General features: G+C 50.2%; 1 protein-coding gene and 1 pseudogene across 3 annotated transcripts in view; both read left to right on the forward strand.

Moving 5' to 3' along the window:
- The window catches only part of COLQ (collagen like tail subunit of asymmetric acetylcholinesterase), a 71,397-nt gene extending 53,741 nt beyond the window's left edge, over window positions 1–17,656 (forward strand). For both annotated transcript variants that reach the window (XM_050777605.1, XM_050777613.1), the window contains exons 12-17: window positions 1,629–1,734; window positions 9,509–9,648; window positions 11,266–11,385; window positions 11,825–11,945; window positions 13,879–13,981; window positions 16,102–17,656. In XM_050777605.1, the coding sequence (XP_050633562.1) occupies window positions 1,629–1,734; window positions 9,509–9,648; window positions 11,266–11,385; window positions 11,825–11,945; window positions 13,879–13,981; window positions 16,102–16,171 (660 nt within the window). In that variant the 3' untranslated portion in view covers window positions 16,172–17,656. The remainder of the gene's footprint in view (window positions 1–1,628; window positions 1,735–9,508; window positions 9,649–11,265; window positions 11,386–11,824; window positions 11,946–13,878; window positions 13,982–16,101) is intronic.
- Window positions 2,877–9,127, forward strand: LOC126946928 (uncharacterized; annotated as a pseudogene). Its single transcript, XR_007722805.1, has one exon. The product of XR_007722805.1 is annotated as an uncharacterized LOC126946928 (transcript).
- Window positions 17,657–18,751: the final 1,095 nt, after the last annotated feature.

Genomic DNA, 18,751 nt, shown 5'->3' on the forward strand with positions numbered 1-18,751 from the left:
ACCCAGCTTGGTTACTGCAGGGAATGCTTCAGCTTGGGCTGAGGCTTAAGAACTCCCTCCATAAATATGAAATCAGAAATAAACTCTGACCTCACGGATCCCATATTCAGAGTTCAAGAACTCCTTGGACATTACGAAGAGGGCTCCCAGTGCCATGTGGACCAGGCGGCAGGTCACCTGTCACCGTTGTGGCTGAAAAGGAGTCCCAAGCATGCCTGCTCCCCAGATTTGAGAAATACTACATTTCATCAGGTGGGCAAGCCTGCCAAGGCGCAAGTGTCGTAAGAAGAACCAGGCCAAAAACGTCATGTGTCAATCACTGCTCTGATTAGACCTGAGGCAAGAGCAGACAATTAGCAAATTGCTCAGGGGAAGAGTCAATAGCGTGCACCAGCCTTGGTTTCAGGGTGACTCCTAAGGGCAACCCTGAGGGAGAACGAAGAGCCCAGTCTTTGCTCTTGATGCTCCCAGAATAGGCAGAAAAGAGGACACTCCATGTGGAATGGCTGTAGCCACAGGTGTGCCCTTTTTAATAAACCAGGACTTGTTTAACTCTGTGAAACACATGGAACCAGGCCAGTTGCTGTGATAATTGGCTTACCCCACATAGCTCTTTGTTCTGTGCAAACCACATTTTCACCTCTGAGATCTTTGTTACTCTCACAACAAACCTATGTGGGTGTAAATTTACTGGCCCCATTTTTAAGATGACGAAACTGAGGTATAAAGCAGTGACATGAGTTACCCAGAGTCTCGAGGTCAAGGTGAAACCTCTGGATTTACAGATCAGCAAAGCTGCCTACCTTTGTGTTTCTAGCATCTTTGTCCTCCCTTATTTCATCTGGGGAAAGGAGGCGAGCTAGACAGATTCCAGCCCGTAGGATGTGTATGTCTCATGGGGAGACATCAGTGAAATGACCACACAAATAATCCATATGCTGTGATCTGGGATAAATGCCATGAAGGAAACAGACTGAGTTGTGAGAGCTTATGGTGGGGTGAACTGACTCTGTCCAGGAAGGTCAGGGAAGGCTTTGCCATAGGGCGTTTGAGCTGAGAGCCAAAGGGTGAGTGACAGTTAACTAGGCTAGGGGGAAGGAGGAGATTTTGAGGCAGAGAGAAGGGTCTTGAGAAGGGGGATAATAGACATGGTGCCCTTGAAGACCAAAAAGGCCAAAAGGCTGGAATGAAGCTGGAAGGCCTGGCCATGCAAGGCTTCGCAGGCTGCGGTAAAGAGCTAAGTCTTTATCCTGAGTGCAATGGGAAGCCAATGAGTGAAAATAGCCCATTTCTAGGCCTCTATTTCCTCATCTGCCCGGGGCCTAGAGTAGATTTGTCGGATTCTTTTCAGCTGCCATGTACCACATTTGTAGGACAGAGCAAGAAGTAAGGTCTGCAAACTTGTAACCATCACTATCTCAAATGTCACTTGCCCTAAGCTTATTAAGAGCTTGATGGTCAAGACCTCTGGAGCTGCATCCCCCGCTGGTTAAGTGCAAGGTACTTAAACAGCACCTTGCTGTTTAAGTGCTCCTTAAGTACAAGGTGATCTCTGATTTAGTGATAAATGGGGCAGGAAGCTTGCTATGTCGTGCTTTCATAACAGGCTCTGCCTTTCTCTCTGTCAGGGACAGAAAGGGGATAGTGGAGTTATGGGCCCACCCGGCAAGCCTGGGCCTTCTGGTCAACCTGGCCGTCCAGGCCCCCCAGGGCCCCCAGGCCCCCCATCTGCAGGTAAGAGCTACACTGCTTCACTTGATCCACTGTTGCAGTACTGGCCAGCCTCCCGGAGAGAACACAAGGAGATGCCAGCAGAGATGCCTTGTGTTTCAAGTTAGAAACTGCCAGAGGCACTCCAATATCTTTATAATTTCTCCACAATTTAGCTCATTCAACTTTTATGCAAGAGAGATAAATGCCATTCTGAATTTGTTTTAGCATTCTGAAGAACAAATAGAGGAAAGAAAAAAAGCACATTAATGATGTCATTTATACCTTAAGTGAAAAATAACAGGAACATATTTCATCAACTAATACCTTTTTCTAGATAAAAGTTTCATGGCTCCAAGCAAGTCTCTTAAACCTAGAAGTAAAGGTGACATTGCAGGTTTTTCTATCTTACAGTATTATACGAGAGTCCTTATTTGTTTGCAATGGATATAGAAAGAGGCCGGGCGTGGTGGCTCACGCCTGTTATTTCAGCACTTTGGGAGGCCTAGATGGGCAGACCACTTGAGGTCAGGAGTTTGAGACCAGCCTGGCCAACCATGGCAAAAACCCTTCTCTACTAAAAATACAAAAATTAGCCTGGCGTGGGGGCACACAGCTGTAATCCCAGCTACTCTGAGGTTGAGGCAGAAGAATCGCTTGAACCTGGGAGGTGGAGGTTGCAGTGAGCTGAGATTGTGCCATCTTGAAACTCTGTCTCAAAAAAAAAAAAAAAGATACAGAAATAAATTACTAAAATGAAATTGAAAAATAAAAAGTTGGCCGGGCACGGTGACTCACGCCTGTAATTCCAGTACTTTGAGAGGCCGAGGTGGGCAGATCACGAGGTCAGGAGATCGAGACCATCCTGGCTAACAAGGTGAAATCCCGTCTCTACTAAAAACACAAAAAATTAGCCAGGTGTGGTGGCAGCGCCTGTAGTCCCAGCTACTCGGCAGGCTGAGGCAGGAGAGTGGCGTGAACCTGGGAGGCAGAGCTTGCAGTGAGACAAGATCACGCCACTGCACTCCAGCCTGGGCGAGAGAGCGAGACTCTAAATAAATAAATAAATAATAAATAAATAAATAAAAATTAAAAGTCTGCTATTGAGAAGGGCATAGATATGCTGTTTCCTTGTTTGTTTTCGAGACAGAGCCTTGCTATGTCACCCAGGCTGGAGTGCAGTGGTGCGATCTTGGCTCACTGCAACCTCTGCCTCCCGGGTTCAGGTGATTCTCCTGCCTCAGCCTCCTGAGTAGATGGGATTACAGGTGCCCGCCACCACACCTGGCTAATTCTTGTATTTTTAGTAGAGATGGGGTTTCACCATGTTGGTCAGGCTGGTCTCAAACTCCTGACCTCGTGATCTGCCCACCTTGGCCTCCCAAAGTGCTGGGATTACAGGTATGAGCCACCATGCCCAGCCGCTGCTTCCTTCTTTTACCTCATTCAATTTTATTAGCTAAGCCCTTTATTTCTTTCCCTTGTCAGCTCATGGTAGGGGCTTTCACAGCACATCAACTGTATAAAGACAGTATCAAGAAGATCATTTGTTGACTGCAACATTTTTTTGTCTTCAGTTATACAAAATGAATCCAAACAATTTTTATTCCAACTTTTTTCTTAAGAAAACGAAGACATTTATAATTCCATAGTGTATTCCCCCTCCTCCTGTGTTTATGGAAATACATTTGCAGCCACATCATGGGATGGGCAAGAAATGTCATATTTTGTTAGATCCTTTAAACTAAGTTAAATCTGGCTCTGAGAGTCCAACCTGCTAGGATGCCAAAACATTTAATTCAGGCATTATTAGGATTTTGTCACTACTCCTCCAACAACCACTAATGGGTTGGGCAAAGATCCTGGTGAATTATGGCAGAAAAATGTCAGGGAAGGTCCCTCCAACCTTTGGTCTACTCCATTCACCTCTGAAATAGAGTTGAAATAGAAATAGACTTGTCACCCAAGTCCCTGTGGTCCACAGATACCTGGTGGCTGCTGTTCCTATGCTATACGTGGGTATCAGAACACTTTCAAGGCTGGGAGTCCTGGTCCCCACAGTTCAACTGTCCAAGGAGCACCCCACAACCATTCTTTCTGAGACCCGTCTCTTCCCCAGGATACTCTCCTGTCCCTGTCTAGGAAGTCTCTCGTCTTCCATCCCTGACTCCCTCCTTCCTGATACTCCTCATATACCAGCACCCCAGTTAGGAGCTTTGTCCTTCAGAGAACAGAAGGCAGAAAGAAAAGTTTGTTTCCAATATTACCTGCTTTTGGCAAGGGCAAGAAAGCACCAACTCTTGCTACCTCCTTGAAATAGGGAGAGGAGGAAGGAAATACTGGGAGAACACACATTGATTAGTATGGGTAATAACTTATGTTTGCGGCACCTGTTTCCATGTTGTTAGGGGAATCAGATCTGAGATGCAACCCAGGCCACGTGCCCACACTCCATAATTCAGTTTTGGAATTGGCTGGATGCTCTGAATCAGGGTCCTTTCAACTAGTCCTCATCCTCCATGGTCCTGGGAGGCGGGATGTCCCCCTGGAGTCCCATCACTATGAGCTACCAACCCCAGAGACTGAGAGCATGACCTGAGGTCTGGGTTGTGCCTTCAGAAGGGACTCTCTTGGCCCCTGGGGTACCTAGGGGCTCACAAAACTGGGGAGTAGGCCGGGCGTGGTGGCTCACGCCTGTAATCCCAGCACTTTGGGAGGCCGAGGTGGGCAGATCACGAGGTCAGGAGATCGAGACCATCCTGGTTAACATGGTGAAACCCCGTCTCTACTAAAAATACAAAAAATTAGCCAGGCGTGGTGGCGGGCGCCTGTAGTCCCAGCTACTTAGGAGGCTGAGGCAGGAGAATGGCGTGAACCCGGGAGGCGGAGCTTGCAGTGAGCCGAGATCGCGCCACTGCACTCCAGCCTGGGCGACAGAGCGAGACTGTGTCTCAAAAACAAAACAAAACAAAACAATACTGAGGAGTAGTCCAGGGGCATGTGATGTGTGGATGCGTGGGAGGTCTGTAGTGGACTGGGATCTTAATGGTCTCACTGTGTTTATCTCTGTGTGAAGACCAACCCTCACCTGACCTGAACTCTGGTTCCCTCCTGGGGCTGGGGGATGGATGAGAAGGGCTAGGCTGGAGCTGTCAGCAGCTCCTCGGTGCCCGCTGTTTCTCTTGTCTTGTCAGTATTCTGTGTATTGCAATCCTGTCCTCTCAGCAGGCCCCACAGAGTCATACCTTTTCTCCCTGGCCTTCCAGCTCCCTCTCTTCCACCCAGTATGCCCACCTCCCTCTCCCTCGACTACCCCAGCCTCTGCCCAATCACACCCTGCCCTCTACCCTTCAGAGGATGCCATCTCTGGAGCTGGAGCTATTCCTGTGGTCTCTCTGGGTCCACATGGCCTGACATGGCACTCCTCTCACCTCCTGTCCATCCAACGAAATTCTCTCTTCCTTCGAAGTTCTCTTTTCAGTAAGGCCTTCCTTGGCCCCTAACAGGATAGATCACCACCCCCTCCCCGAGCCCTGGTCACATATTGCCTCTCTGTTATGGCCTCTCCATTGGTAACGTTTCTGCAGATGTGTTTCATCCTCTTGCTAGATCCTTGAGGGCAGTGTCAGCGGCTGAGTCAGCTTCACATCCCCAGTGGCACATGGTATGTGGGTGGATAGGGCTGCTTCCTGCAGGGGCTCCCAGGCAGGGGTTCTGTGGGTTCACAGTCCATCTCCTTAGGAGCCAAGCAGGATGGGGCCATCTCTTTGGACTGATGCCCCTGCCCCCAATTCCATCCTTTGAGTCACTTCCTTTCTGAGGAGCCTTCCTGAGTGAGGGGGCTGAAGAGAGAAAAGAGAAGATGGGGCAATAAATAATCCTGCTCTTTGGAAAATTTTGGAGGGGTGGGGAGAGAGGGCGAGGAAGGAGTTAAAAAGAGCTATCCGGACAGGTGCAGTGGCTCACACCTGTAATCCCAGCACTTGGGGAGGCTGAGGTGGGCGAATCACTTGAGGTCAAAAGTTTGAGACCAGCCTGGCCAACATGGTGAAACCCCCATCTCTACTTAAAATACAAAAATTAGCCGGGCATGGTGGCGGGCACCTGTAATCCCAGCTACTCAGGAGGCTGAGGCAGGAGAATCGCTTGAACCTGGGAGGCGGAGGTTACAGTGAGCCAAGATCTCGCCACTGCACTCCAGCCTGGGCGACAGAGTGAGCCTCTGTCTCATAAATAAATCAATCAATAAGTAAATAGGATATCCCTGTGTTTGGGGCCAGCTGGATAATCATCCAGAGTTGGACTAGGCCCCCCAGATTCACTCCTGACATTACCTTTGACAGTCTGATAAAAGTCCCAAATTCACTCCTAGGGGGAAAACAACTCTGTAGAGCTACACCCAAGGTTTTGCACCCCGTTTCCCCGGGTTCCAGAACCCCTGCCCCAAGGCCATCATGAGATAGCCTCAGCCTCTGCAGACCACAGATAAAAACTCCCCTGGTCTAGTCCTACCCTCCTCTTAGAGATAAGAATCTTGAACCTCAAAGAGAAGTGATGCCTGCAAGGTCACAGCACTGACTGGGGGCCACCCTGGTCCAGAATCGGTCCATGACTCCTGTGAGTGTCAGCCAGGCGACCTCTAGAGGTTGTTGTGCTGGTTTCTCTGCCTTCTCTTAGATTCCCCTCTGCTGATCTTTTCCCACCGAGGCAGCCAATGGAAGTGGGAGGCTGCCTGGGCAAAGATGGAGAGCCGGGTCCTCTGGCTGCAGGGGGTGGGGATGAAACCCGGCCGAGACATGATCCCCCAGAGGTCAGGGTGGGGAAGTTCAGGTTGCTGTGTCCTTCAGTGTAGCCTGGCAGAAAACAGGCAGGGGTAATGGACACCCTCCAGCAACTGGGAGGAAGCTGCAGGGACACTGCAGTGGTGGCAGCAGGCTCCCTGCCGCGTCCTGTCAGGAGGTGACCTCAGTTTCTGGTGCCCAGTTCTGTGGGACTGGATGGTGCTGGGAGAGGTGGAAAAGGTGAAAGCTTTGTACTTACCTGAGTTAGAGGGAAAGAGGGGCTAAGAGGTGGGAAGGGAATAAAGGCAAAATGCCTTTAGGATGTAATTTGCAATAATCAAATTACAAATTTGGCCGAGTCCTTCCTGTACCCAGACAGAGTATAAGTGAATCAGCGTGGTACCTGGGAATTGCTGGCTTCCTGAGAGCATCAGTATTCTTGGACGTTTGTCTTTTGAACGCATAGTGTTAAGTCAAACATGAATTCAAATCTCAGCCTCACCATTCATCAGCAGCTAATGGGACAAACTCCTGACTGTCTCTCAGGCCACGGTTCTGGAGGAGTTGTTGGGGTCACAGAGCCTTCTGGAAGACTGCTGCAATCCCACCCTCATATTCTTGGTCACAGAGCTTTTCCACTTCAGTTTCCCCAAGTGGTTATTCCTAGGCTGGTGGACTCCCTGTCTCTCTGGGCTCTTCTGAAGATATCAGAACACACACTGGAACTCTTCCTACAGAATTATATTTGTACTTCTTGTTAGAACAGACAAGCAGAGCTTAGGATAAGATGTTGGCACAGCTCCATTCCCCTCGTGCCGTCAGCATTCTGATTGTAGGCATACGTGTCAACCCGCTCGGGAAGGTTCAGTCTCCTTCTCTGGCTGCAGTGGTTTCCCCGGGGTCCTGGCCGGATCTCTCCCCTGGGGTCATTTCATTTCCTGCCCTTCTGTATCTGTGAACTGTGTTCCCAGGCCCTGGCTGCCGCAGATGTCATACTACCTGACACCAATGACTGGCTGGCCTCCAAACCCACCCCCTGCTATTTTCCCAGAAGAAGGGATCCTCACTTATTTTTCTTCTCAGTCCCCATCTTTTCTTCTCTTTCCTCACTTCCTGTTGGATGGCTCTTGCTCTGGTGCTTTTCTGCCAGCCAGAATGTGACTTTTGCCCTTTTCCAAAGACTGTTTCTTTCCAATTAGTCTGCATTCATTCATTCAATCATCAAACACTTTCCATGCCCCTACTTTGTGTAAGCCCTGGTGGATGAAAACAGGCACTAGCCCTGTCCTTGTGGAGTGACATTCTACTGGAGATCAACCTTGATGGAAAAATTCCGCAGTATATAGAATCACAAACAAAGAGAAGTGCCATGAAGAAAAGGCATAGGAAACCATGAAATTGTATCCCAGATATACATGACAGAGTCTGAGGATTCAAAAAGACCTCCTTCAGGAAGTGATGTTTGGACCCAGATCAGAAGGGAGTTGAGAGGCAGCTGGGGAGGGATGGAGGATGAAGGGAGGATGATATCTGGCAGGGAAATGGCCCAGTTCTCAACCTTGGTGCAAACTGGAATCATCTTGAGAGCTTTTAAAAATATGGATGCCTGACCAGGCGTGGTGGCTCTCACCTGTAATCCCAGCACTTTGGGAGGCTGAGGCAGGTGGATCACTTGAGTTCAGGAGTTCGAGACCAGCCTGGCCAACATAGTGAAACCCTGTCTCTACTAAAAACACAAAAATTATCCAAACGTGTTGGCATGTACCTGTAGTCGGAGGCAGAGGTTGCAGTGAGCTGAGATTACACCACTGCACTCTAGCCTGGGCAAGAGTGAGACTTTGTCTCCAAAAAAAAAAAAAAAAAAAAAAAAAAAAGATGCCTTATACTAAAGTGGTTAAAAAAAACTTTTTAAAAAAATAAATAAGTAAAAGTATGGATGCTGCCCAGGTTCAGTTTAGTTTTCAGAAGTCTTGACAGAATTGGTTTGGGCATCATCAGAGCCTTTAAAAACCAAGGTACTGCCCTCACAGCTCTTCCGCATAGGTAGGGAGTACACCTTCTGATCACGTCTTTTCAAGACATGTCCTCACTTCTTCAGCACCAGGGGAGGGTAAATGGACTGGGCATATACTAACGTTCTATTTTCTTCCAGAAGAAATGAAAGAAACCCACACCCAGAAATTCCTCTGTAAAGATCCTACATTGGCCGGGCGAGGTGGCTCACGCCTGTAATCCCAGCACTTTGGGAGGCTGAGGCAGGCAGATCACTTGAGGTCAAGAGATCGAGACCAGCCTGGCCAACATGGCAAAACCCTGTCTCTACTAAAAATACAAAAATTAGCCAGGCGTGGTGGCACACATCTGTAATCCCAGCTACACAGGAGGCTGAGGCAGGAGACTCGCTTGAACCTGGGAGGCAAAGGTTGCAGTGAGCCAAGATTGCGCCACTGCACTCCAGCCTGGGCAACAGAGCAAGACCCCATTTCAAAAAAAAAAAAAAAAGATTCTATATATATGAAAAACAAAAGTTTTTTAAAATAATAAATGTTAACAGTCAATAATGTATTTGTCAGCAAGAAGCCCTCTGTTAATAATGGTCTAAACGAATAGGGCATTGTTTTTATCCAATAAAGAAATCCAGAGGCAGACAGTAATTGGCTTTGATTCAGCCTCTGACTGTCACTGTCAGGGCCCCAGGCCCCATGAGCCTTTCCTGCATGTTGGCTTATCTTCTCATGCTTGTGACTTCCTGGTTGCAACATGGCTGCTGCAACACCAGACGTCTTGCCTGTCTTCAAGGCAGGAAGGAGGGGGAAACTGTCTCCTACCAGCTATTTTTCTTCCCTTATCTCCTCCATGTCTTGGATCAAAAGCATCTCTTTGAACCTCTCCCTCAGGCATTCCCTGAAATGCTGTGGACTTTAACCTTTTTTCTGTTGCAAAGGTCACTCACATCTCCCTGGGTTGTTTGGTCTTCTCTTCCTTGGCTCTAAACACAGCAGTCTGTTGCTTCCTAGGACAACTTATAATGGGACCCAAAGGGGAAAGAGGATTTCCCGGGCCTCCAGGAAGATGTCTTTGTGGACCCACTATGAATGTGAATAACCCTTCCTACGGGGAATCCGTGTATGGGCCCAGTTCCCCGCGAGTTCCTGTGGTAAGGCTTTCTGGGAGAAGTCTGGGGTGGTTATCCATGAGGACCTCTCACCTGATCCTTAGGGGGCTTTGTGAAATCCTTTCAGTAAAACTTACTTTTTTTCATGACTCCGGGTACATGCTCATTATAGGAAATTGGAAAATAAGAGAAAATCAAAAGAGGAAAACCAAATTGCCCATTTGATTATGAGTTCATTTTGGGGTATTTTCTTTGTCTTATTAAAATCTAACTTTTATATGGTTGAGATTATATTGCATACAAACGTTGTACTTTTGGCCAGGCACGGTGGCTCACACCTGTAATCCCAGCACTTTGCGATACTAAGGCGGGCGGATAACAAGGTCAGGAGTTCGAGACCAGCCTGGCCAATATGGTGAAACCCCATCTCTACTTAAAAATATATAAAAAATTAGCAGGGTGTGGTGGTGCACACCTGTTGTCTCAGCTACTTGGGAGGCTGAGGCAAGAGAATCGCTTGAGCCCGGGAGGCAGAGGTTACAGTGAGCTGAGATCGCACCACTGCACTCCAGCCTGGGTGACAGAGCGAGACTCCATCTCACAAAAAAAAAAAAAAAAAAAGTTGTACTTTGTTATCTTAGTTGAAATCCTGCCATGTTTTCACACTCTATAAGTAACATTTTAAACTTTTTATTAGAGAAAATTTCAAATACATATAAAAGCAAAGCAAATAGTGTAATGAACCCCTATGTACCCTTCACCCAACTTTAATAATGATCAATTCATGGCGAGCCTGTGTCCTTGTTTTCTCTTTATGCCCACTCACTACTGCCCATCCTCTGTTGGATTATTTTGAAGTAAACCTTGGACATCAATTCATCATAATCATCCATCCAGTGTGGCTGTGCTACAATTTACTTAACCAGTGTTGGTGTTTAACCAACCTATTGCTTATTGGCCACCCCCAAGCTTTTTACTAATGTAAATAATACTGTAAAGAACATCTTTGAGTAGGATAATTTTAAGAATCACTTCCAGATGTCAAATTATTTGACTATATGACATTGTCTTTTAATTTAATCTTGGGAACATTTTAAATATTTAAAAATGTTAAATCCAAGGCTGGGTACGGTGGCTCATGCCTGTAATCCCAGAACTTTGGGAGGCCAAGGTGGGCGGATCACCTTGAGGTCAGGAGCTTGCAACCAGCCTGGCCAACATGACGAAACCCCGTCTTTACTAAAAATACAAAACTTGGCCAGGCATGGTGGTGCACACCTGTAATCCCACCTACTCAGGAGGCTGAGGCAGGAGAATTGCTTGAACCCGGGAGGCAGATGTTGCAGTGAGCCAAGATCATGCCACTTCACTCCAGCCTGGGCAACAGTGCGAGACTCCGTCTCAAAAGAAAAGAAAAAAGAAAAAAAATGTTACATCCGAGTGAATATTTTAGTTTCAAACTTAGACATTAGGAACTGAATTGAGAAGGTGAGGCAATCAAGACACTGCTCTCACTTCAGAAGGAATGCTAGAGTGTAGTGTGCCAACTCCTCTTTCCACTGTTGAGCAGCCCGAGGATAGTCTGTTTCCTCCTCCAGCTTTTTCCCTGCCCCCTGCAGAAGTGTTTTCTGGAATCCTCACCAGTGTGTTCTCTGGCAGATTTTTGTGGTCAACAACCAGGAGGAGCTTGAGAGGCTGAACACCCAAAATGCCATTGCCTTTCGCAGAGACCAGAGATCTCTGTACTTCAAGGACAGCCTTGGCTGGCTCCCCATCCAGGTACCCCCAGGCCATCACCTCAGGACATACTCCCTGCCCAGGAGAGAGATGCATCCATTAAAGGAAGGGAAGGCCACCCCACTGGGCCTGGGAAGGGCTTTCTGTAGTCTGTCTGCATGGGAGGGCTGAGCATCCTCCCTCAAACTGTTTCTGAGCAGCCCTCCATTCCCCCACCCTGACCCCCAAATAGAAGCCCCTCTCTGAGTCAGGGTTCCAGGGGGTCTCCACATCCCTGCATGCCAGGTTGCTGTCTTGATCTGACCCAGCATTTAACCAGCTACAGAGCTCTGGGCGACAGGAAAGGAGTACCTTTCCCACCCCTGGGAGGAAGTCAAGGCATGCCCCAGCAGTGCCATCGGACCCAGAACAAATGACCTCCCTGCCTGCGGCTGCCTTGGTATGCCATGCTCCAGTTAATGTTGTGTGCTTCTTTGGCCAGCTGACCCCTTTCTATCCTGTGGATTACACTGCAGACCAGCGCGGCACCTGCGGGGATGGACTCCTGCAGCCCGGGGAGGAGTGTGACGATGGTAACAGCGATGTGGGTGACGACTGCATCCGTGAGTGAGGCCCAGCCCAGGAGGACCTGAGGCCTGAACAGCAGGGGGGTGGGACTTGGGGCCAGCCCTGGACACCAGCTGTGGTGCTTTGGGACCTTTCTAGAGCCAGAGAAGGGTGTACCCAGGCTGCCTTGTGCCACCCACCCCAGCCCCTGCTGCCCCAATTTCAGCCCATATGTTAACTCTTCCACCACCCAAGCACCTCACCAGGGGTGGATGTCAAGGATCCTGCCCCCAGTTAGGGCTTCTTTATCTCAAAATGTAGCCACCAGGTCCTCCCAGTCCTCCGTCTTAGCAAACCCATGTTACAGGTGCAGAAGATAAAAGTGATGGGCTCTCACTTTGCATGAAGGAGTGAAAGGCAAAAGGGAGAGGCCAAGAATCTGAATGAGGGCTCATTTACCAGGTAGAGCTCTAGTAGCAAAGCCCTCCACAGGGGGAGCTGGGCCAGCCAGAGCTGCCATCAGCCTTGTGGGCTGCTGCCTTAACTGGTGGGCAGCAGGCTCTGGAGGGCTCGCTTTTGTTGTTGTTGTTGTTTTTTAATCAAGTAACAAAACCAGGAGGTGTGGTGGAAAGCATGAGCTTTAGAGTCAACAGACGTTGAATGCAGGCCCTGAGAAACACCAACCACCCTCAGGCTCCAGGCAGAGGCCACATGATGGGTGGGGTAATGGGGGGCAATTTACAGCTCTGAGCCTCACTTTCCTTGCCTGTAAAATGGGTATGATGTGCTGGCTGCTCAAGTCCCTAGAGATCCTGTGAGCTAATATGTGCAGGAATTATCTGGATATAATAAGGGTTCAACCACCACTCCCTGAATTCATGTAGGGCTTGTGGTTTAAGCCCCTCCTCTAAAGAGCCAGGCTGGAGCTCAGGACTGTATGTGTGTGGATGCAAAGTCGTGGTCCTTGTTCTTAAGAAGCTCAGGGGAGGCTGGGCACAGTGGCTTATGCCTGTAATCTCAACACTTTGGGAAGCTGAGGTTGGAGGATCACTTGAGCCCAGGAGTTCGAGACCAGCCTGGGCAACAGAGCAAGACCCAATCTCTACAAAAAAATTAAAAATTAAAAAAATTAGCCATGCCTGGTGGTACGCAGTTGGATGTTGAGGTGAGAGGATGATTTTTGAGCCCAGGGGTTCAAGGCTGCAGTGAGCTGCGATTGCACCACTGCACTCCAGGCTGGGAGACAGAGCGAGACCCTGTCTCAAAAAAAAAGTTCAGGGGAAGGATGACAGGGCAAAGTGAGTGGTGGGAGATGCTGCTGACTGTCTCAGTGTGGCCGAACTGTCTCCTGACAGCTCCAGGGATGGCATCCCCGAGAAGGCTGGCCCTGCCCAGAGTCCCTTCGGCCTCTGGTGTACAGTGTCAAATAGGAGCTCTCACAGTGGGAAGGAACTAATGGACTCTGCCTGGCATGTGAAAACGAAGCTGGGGTCCATACTCCAACACCCTCCCATCGTGTGAGAGCAGAGGTCTTTGCTGAAGATCATGTGGCTCCCCAGGGACACAAGGCTGGGCTCACCAGTGTCACGCAGAAGCTCTCTGTTGACAGATGAGAGTCACCACGCACCCTCACTGGGGCTCAGCAGTCTCCCAGCCCTCACTCCTGGGACCCCACAGTGGCTTTATGAGGTGGAGGTCATGTCAGTGTCCCAGTTTTGCAGATAACGACCTGGAGTTTCCCCACCCCTCAGCTAGTAAGTGGTCAGGTGGGGCCAGAGCCAGGGTCTCCTTCTTCTTGTCCCATGGCACATCAGTGTGGGACCAGAGCCTGAGGGCAGTCCCTGGAGGAGTGTGAAGCTTAATGGAGGTCAGTTCCTTAAGGGGTGCAGCACTTAGGGTGGATCCCTTGGGCTGCATGGTCCTTACAAGCTGAGGCAAGCCTGTCGCCTCTGCTCCTTCTCAGGACTGCACCTCCTTATGTCCCCTCAGGCTGTCACCGTGCCTACTGTGGAGATGGTCACCGGCATGAGGGTGTGGAGGACTGTGACGGCTCTGACTTTGGCTACCTGACGTGCGAGACCTATCTCCCTGGGTAGGGATGGCTCCTCTTCCTCTCTGTCCTCCCTCTTTCTCCCTCCCTCCTCTTTGCTTTCCTTCTTTCCTTCACAAATATTTTGAGTGCCTCTCCACTTTGTGGTGCCTTCTAGACACTGAGGTATGGTGACGAATGACACAGCACGTGCTCCCTGCCCACCACGTGCCCTCTTGGTCAGCACTGCCTGCATGCCACTGAGGCTGAGCCACGGCACCCACAGCCACCTGCTCTGTCCGAGGCCCAGAGGGGAGCTGCGGTCTCTGTGCTCAGCTGCTGCCATGTATGAGCAGCCCCCAAACCCAGTGGTCACCACGACTGCTTAGTCTCCTGGGCTGTGGGCCGAGGTGGGAAGCCCAGTGGAGAGTAAAGGTCTCAGGGCATTTCCAAGAATCGACGTGTCTACCTAACCTGACTTCCCTGGAACACCCTCAGGCATGCCTGTGACTGCAAGTGAGATCAAATCAGTCTTTATATCTAATTTTGCAAGCTCGTGGCCCCTCCAGGAAAAGTACTCCCTCCGAGGACCCCTCTAGTTATTTCTGAGAATCCTCAGCGGCTATTTATGTTGCTCAGGACAAGTATTCTAGTGTCCTGGCTCCACGCTGGCACCTGCCAAACCAACTGAGGGCCACCGCCCCATGAGGTGCTGATTCCATGCCCAGATTGTAACCGCTGGGCTCCTTCCAAGGTGCAGAAGGTACATGTCCCCCCAGTCCTTACAGAACCAGAGTTGTACAAAGTTCTCAGGAAAATGAGGAGGCCGTTCCTTCCCACCCAGGCCATGCCCTGCTCTCCCCTGGGTTCCAGAGTGGATCTACTGGTGCCTCTGATCTCTTCTGTCCTTGAGTCCAGTCTCTTCAGCGTTTGCTCCCATCACATTTCCTCTTGTAGACTCGGACCCGGGCCCTTGGCAGGGCCGGGGAGCCATGCCTGTCTTTCCATTGCCCGCTCTCTGCTCTCTCTTCCAAGGGGGTCTCCTAACACTGGCATATTAGTATGTTCAACCAGGTTGCGAAAACTACAGACCTGTAGTCTCCCCCGACTCCAAGCCTGTTTAGGCTTGGCCCCCCACTCCATGCATGTGTCTGTGTGCAGTGCTCCCCTCCCTGAACGAAGGAAGGCCCCTGACAGGCCTCTGCCAGAGTTGGCTCTTCATGGCTCCACAGAGACAAATGAGTATAGACGATCAGATATGGAGTGCAGGATCGAGTAGAGCCCAGGGCTCCCCCATGCTCACTGTGGTTACACAGCTACACCCCAGAAGCCTCCCAGGGATGCTTGTGACTGTGCCTGTGAGGTTTAACACCCTGTCTCGGATGATCATCCGGGCTACAGAGGTATAAGCTGCACTGTCCAATATGGTAGCCCCCACTCACAGGCCGCTGTTCAAATGTAAAGTAATTATAAGTAAACTTAAAATGCGGTTACTCAGGCCAGGTACTGTGACTCACGTCTGTAATCCCAGACCTTTGGGAGGCCAAGGTGGGCAGGTCACCTGAGGTTGGGAGTTCGGCACCACCCTGGCGAACATGGTGAAATCCCACCTCTACTAAAAATATAAAAATTAGCTGGGCTTGGTGGCGCGCGCCTGTAATCCCAGGTACTCAGGAAGCTGAGGCAGGCCTGGGAGGCGGAGGTTTCAGTGAGCCAAAATCATACCACTGCACTCCAGCCTGGGGACAGAGCAACACTCCATTTCCAAAAAAAAAAAAAAAAAAAAAAAAAAAAAAAAATGCAGTTGTTCAGTCACAGTAGCTATATTTCAGGAGCTCAATAGTCATATCTGGCCAGTGGCTTCACAGGTACAGGACATTTTTGTCGGTAGGGTGCATTGTAACAACAGTACTGGAAACCTTTCAGGCCTTGAGAAGGGAGTGATTCCCTCATAGATGCTGTGCTAAGAGCAGGGCGACCACCTCCTTCCACCCAGGCCCCTAGCTGGAGCTCAAGGCAGAAATCCCAGAGACATGATTCAACTCCCCCAGGCCTCTCACTCCAAATGAGAATGGGAGGTTTTTATAGAACCACTGACCCTTGGCCACTGTTTGATGAGGTTTGACTGGGAATCACCAGCATATAAGAGGTGGCCTTTTAGAATGTGTCTTTGCCTCCCTCAGGTCATATGGAGACCTGCGATGCACCCAGTACTGCTACATCGACTCCACGCCCTGCCGCTACTTCACCTGAGGGCCGTGAGGTGGCCTGCGCCCCACAGAACTGGCAGCAGCTTCTCCACCGTCATCAAACTGGCCGTGTCCTGGCCCCGTCTCCACCCACCTTTGTGTGACAAAAACAAGGACAAATTCCTGCTACTAAGACATGCTGTTAACTCAGTCTGACTGGAAGAATTTAGGACCACTGCATCCTGTCTTAATCCAAGGTACTGGAAAACCTTCCACATGCCCAGCCTGAGACCTGTTCCCCATCGCTACCACCCGGCCGAACAACCGGCTACCATGCTCTTCCTCTTCTGGAATGTCGCTGACCCAGGCCGTGGACTTCGCTGAGCACTGTTAGACACACAGAGACCTGCAGGCTGTTTTAGTACGTTTTGATCTCTTTGGGGAATCTGGAGTACAGGCCTCTCCGCCCCTGACCTCCGAAATGAGCAGGCACTCTCACTCACCCTGGGCAGCTCGCTGTCGGGTCTCTCTAGGCCTATGAACCACAAAGCAGGGAAGTGGGCACATTCTCTCAGGGTGGCTCACAGCTTTGAACCTGCCACAGGACCCCAGCCCAGCCTGACGTGGATGTGGCTGCCCAGGAAGAGACTTAACTGTGAAAAAGTACTGAGAACCCACCTGACCCAGGCTTGCCCCAAGCAGAGGACAGACAAGACGCTCCTCTTCTCAGTGTTTCCCAAAGGGATGGCTCTTGTGGTTCAAAATCTCCGGCACCATCTTGACCTCTTGGCTCTCTCTGCACTTTGGCCCTGTCTCGAAAATGTCCCTCAGGTCCATTTCCTGTCCAGAAGACTCACGAAGACTGTGTGACCTGCACAAGGCCACACCTGGGCAGGCTGTTGCTATCTCCTTGGTCCTTAGGCAGATACTTCCCTGGGTCCCCCATCTAGGGCCAGCTGCAGAGGGCTTCTCTCTAGGCAGAGCGTTCCTGGCCGGAGCTCTACCTCCTTGCCTCCTGCTGACCCCGACAGCGTCCCGTGGCATTTCTTTCCTGTCTGCATATTGCATAGCCTTGTCCTCCTGTGTGCCTGAGCTCCTCCCTTTTCAATAAGATTATTAGTCCTGCATGTCTGTGAGCTGCCTTTCATCACCATTTTTCCTGAGTGGGGCTTAATTTTATTTTGGAAAGATATCTCCAAGATGAGGTCCACCCCCACAGCAGCAGATCTCAAGTAGAAATTGCCCATTTGTTACCAGCTGGAGGGACACCCCTGGGTTTTTGTACAAAGCTATTTGATGAGCCTGAGCCTTGGGGACTCAGCAGGCTGGAGCTTGGGGCCTGGTGGACCATCACCTGGTGTCTGTAAGTGGACCCAGTCTCCCACAGGTGATATCAACCTGAGGGGGGCATCTTTAGAGGCAGGCACATGGGCAGCCCTGTTCCCTTCGCCTCCACTGCAAGGCCTGGGGAGATGTTGTTTTCATGCTGCTTCTACCATCACACTGGGGTTTCCGGAGGGGAAATAAAATAAAGGCAGTTCATTTCCCCGCTGTGGCTCTCTCTTCCGTTGGGGGTTATGGGGGGCAGTGTCTCAGCATTGCCAGATGGAGTGAGGAGTCGAAAATCAAATCTGCTTCCCAAACTCTGTGGAGGGTTCTGGAATGTGGAAGCATTCCAGCTGCCTCAGGCAAAAGGGAGGAAACAGATCCAGAGAGGTCATGGACTTGCCCGAGGTCACAAAACCTAGTCTTGCTAGGCCAGCCCTGTCCTCAGCCCTAGTTTTAGGACCTTGTTTAGGATGGAATGGAGGGCTAGTACTACTCCTGGACCTGGCCAAGAGAGGCCCTGTCCTGGGTCCCAAGGCTGGAGGGCCCCACCCTGGCCCTCCTCTGTCCATTACTCTCTCCACAGGGCGAGGTGTCTATGTGGCCAAAGTGACACACCCTTTGGAGCTTGCACGCCCCACTCCTAGACCATGCTCCAGGTACCTGGGAAACCACAGTTCCCCACCCAAGTGGTCTTGAGCCTGCTTCCTGGACCTGCAGCCCTCTTGCCCATGTTTCTCCTCCTGAGTGTGACCTGTACACATGCAGGCCTGGGGGTGACCAGCAAAAAGTTGTTTGTAGGAATTATAGATGGGGCTTGGAATGTGGGCTGGGGTTTCCTCATGGACACACATGAGGCCCTTCTTAGCGTGGGATGGGCCGGGGTAAAAACAGAAGGGGATCTGGCTGTGGGCTGGACGCTCCTCTTCTCTTGCTACCACAGGACTTTGTGGAATCTAAAATTCCAAATTCAAACCTGGTCTTCCATTCTTTATGAAAGTATCCTTTTTGAGGGAAGCAGAACATATTGAATCATTTAGTTGGGAGTGGTGGTATGTGCCTATAGTCCCAGCTATTTGGGAAGCTGTGGCGAGACATCACTTAAGTCCAGGAATTTGTATTCGTCCGTTTTCATGATGCTGACATACCTGAGACTGGGCAATTTACCAAAGAAAGAGGTTTCATTGGATTTACAGTTCCACGTGGCTGGGGAAGCCTCACAGTCATGGCAGAAGTCACATCTTACATGGATGGCAGCAAGCAAAGAGAGAGAATGAGAAAGAGTTTGTGCAGGGGAACTCCTCCTTTTAACACCATC

The sequence above is a fragment of the Macaca thibetana genome, chromosome 2 (genome assembly GCF_024542745.1).
Source record: "Macaca thibetana thibetana isolate TM-01 chromosome 2, ASM2454274v1, whole genome shotgun sequence".
Taxonomy (NCBI): Eukaryota; Metazoa; Chordata; class Mammalia; order Primates; family Cercopithecidae; genus Macaca; species Macaca thibetana.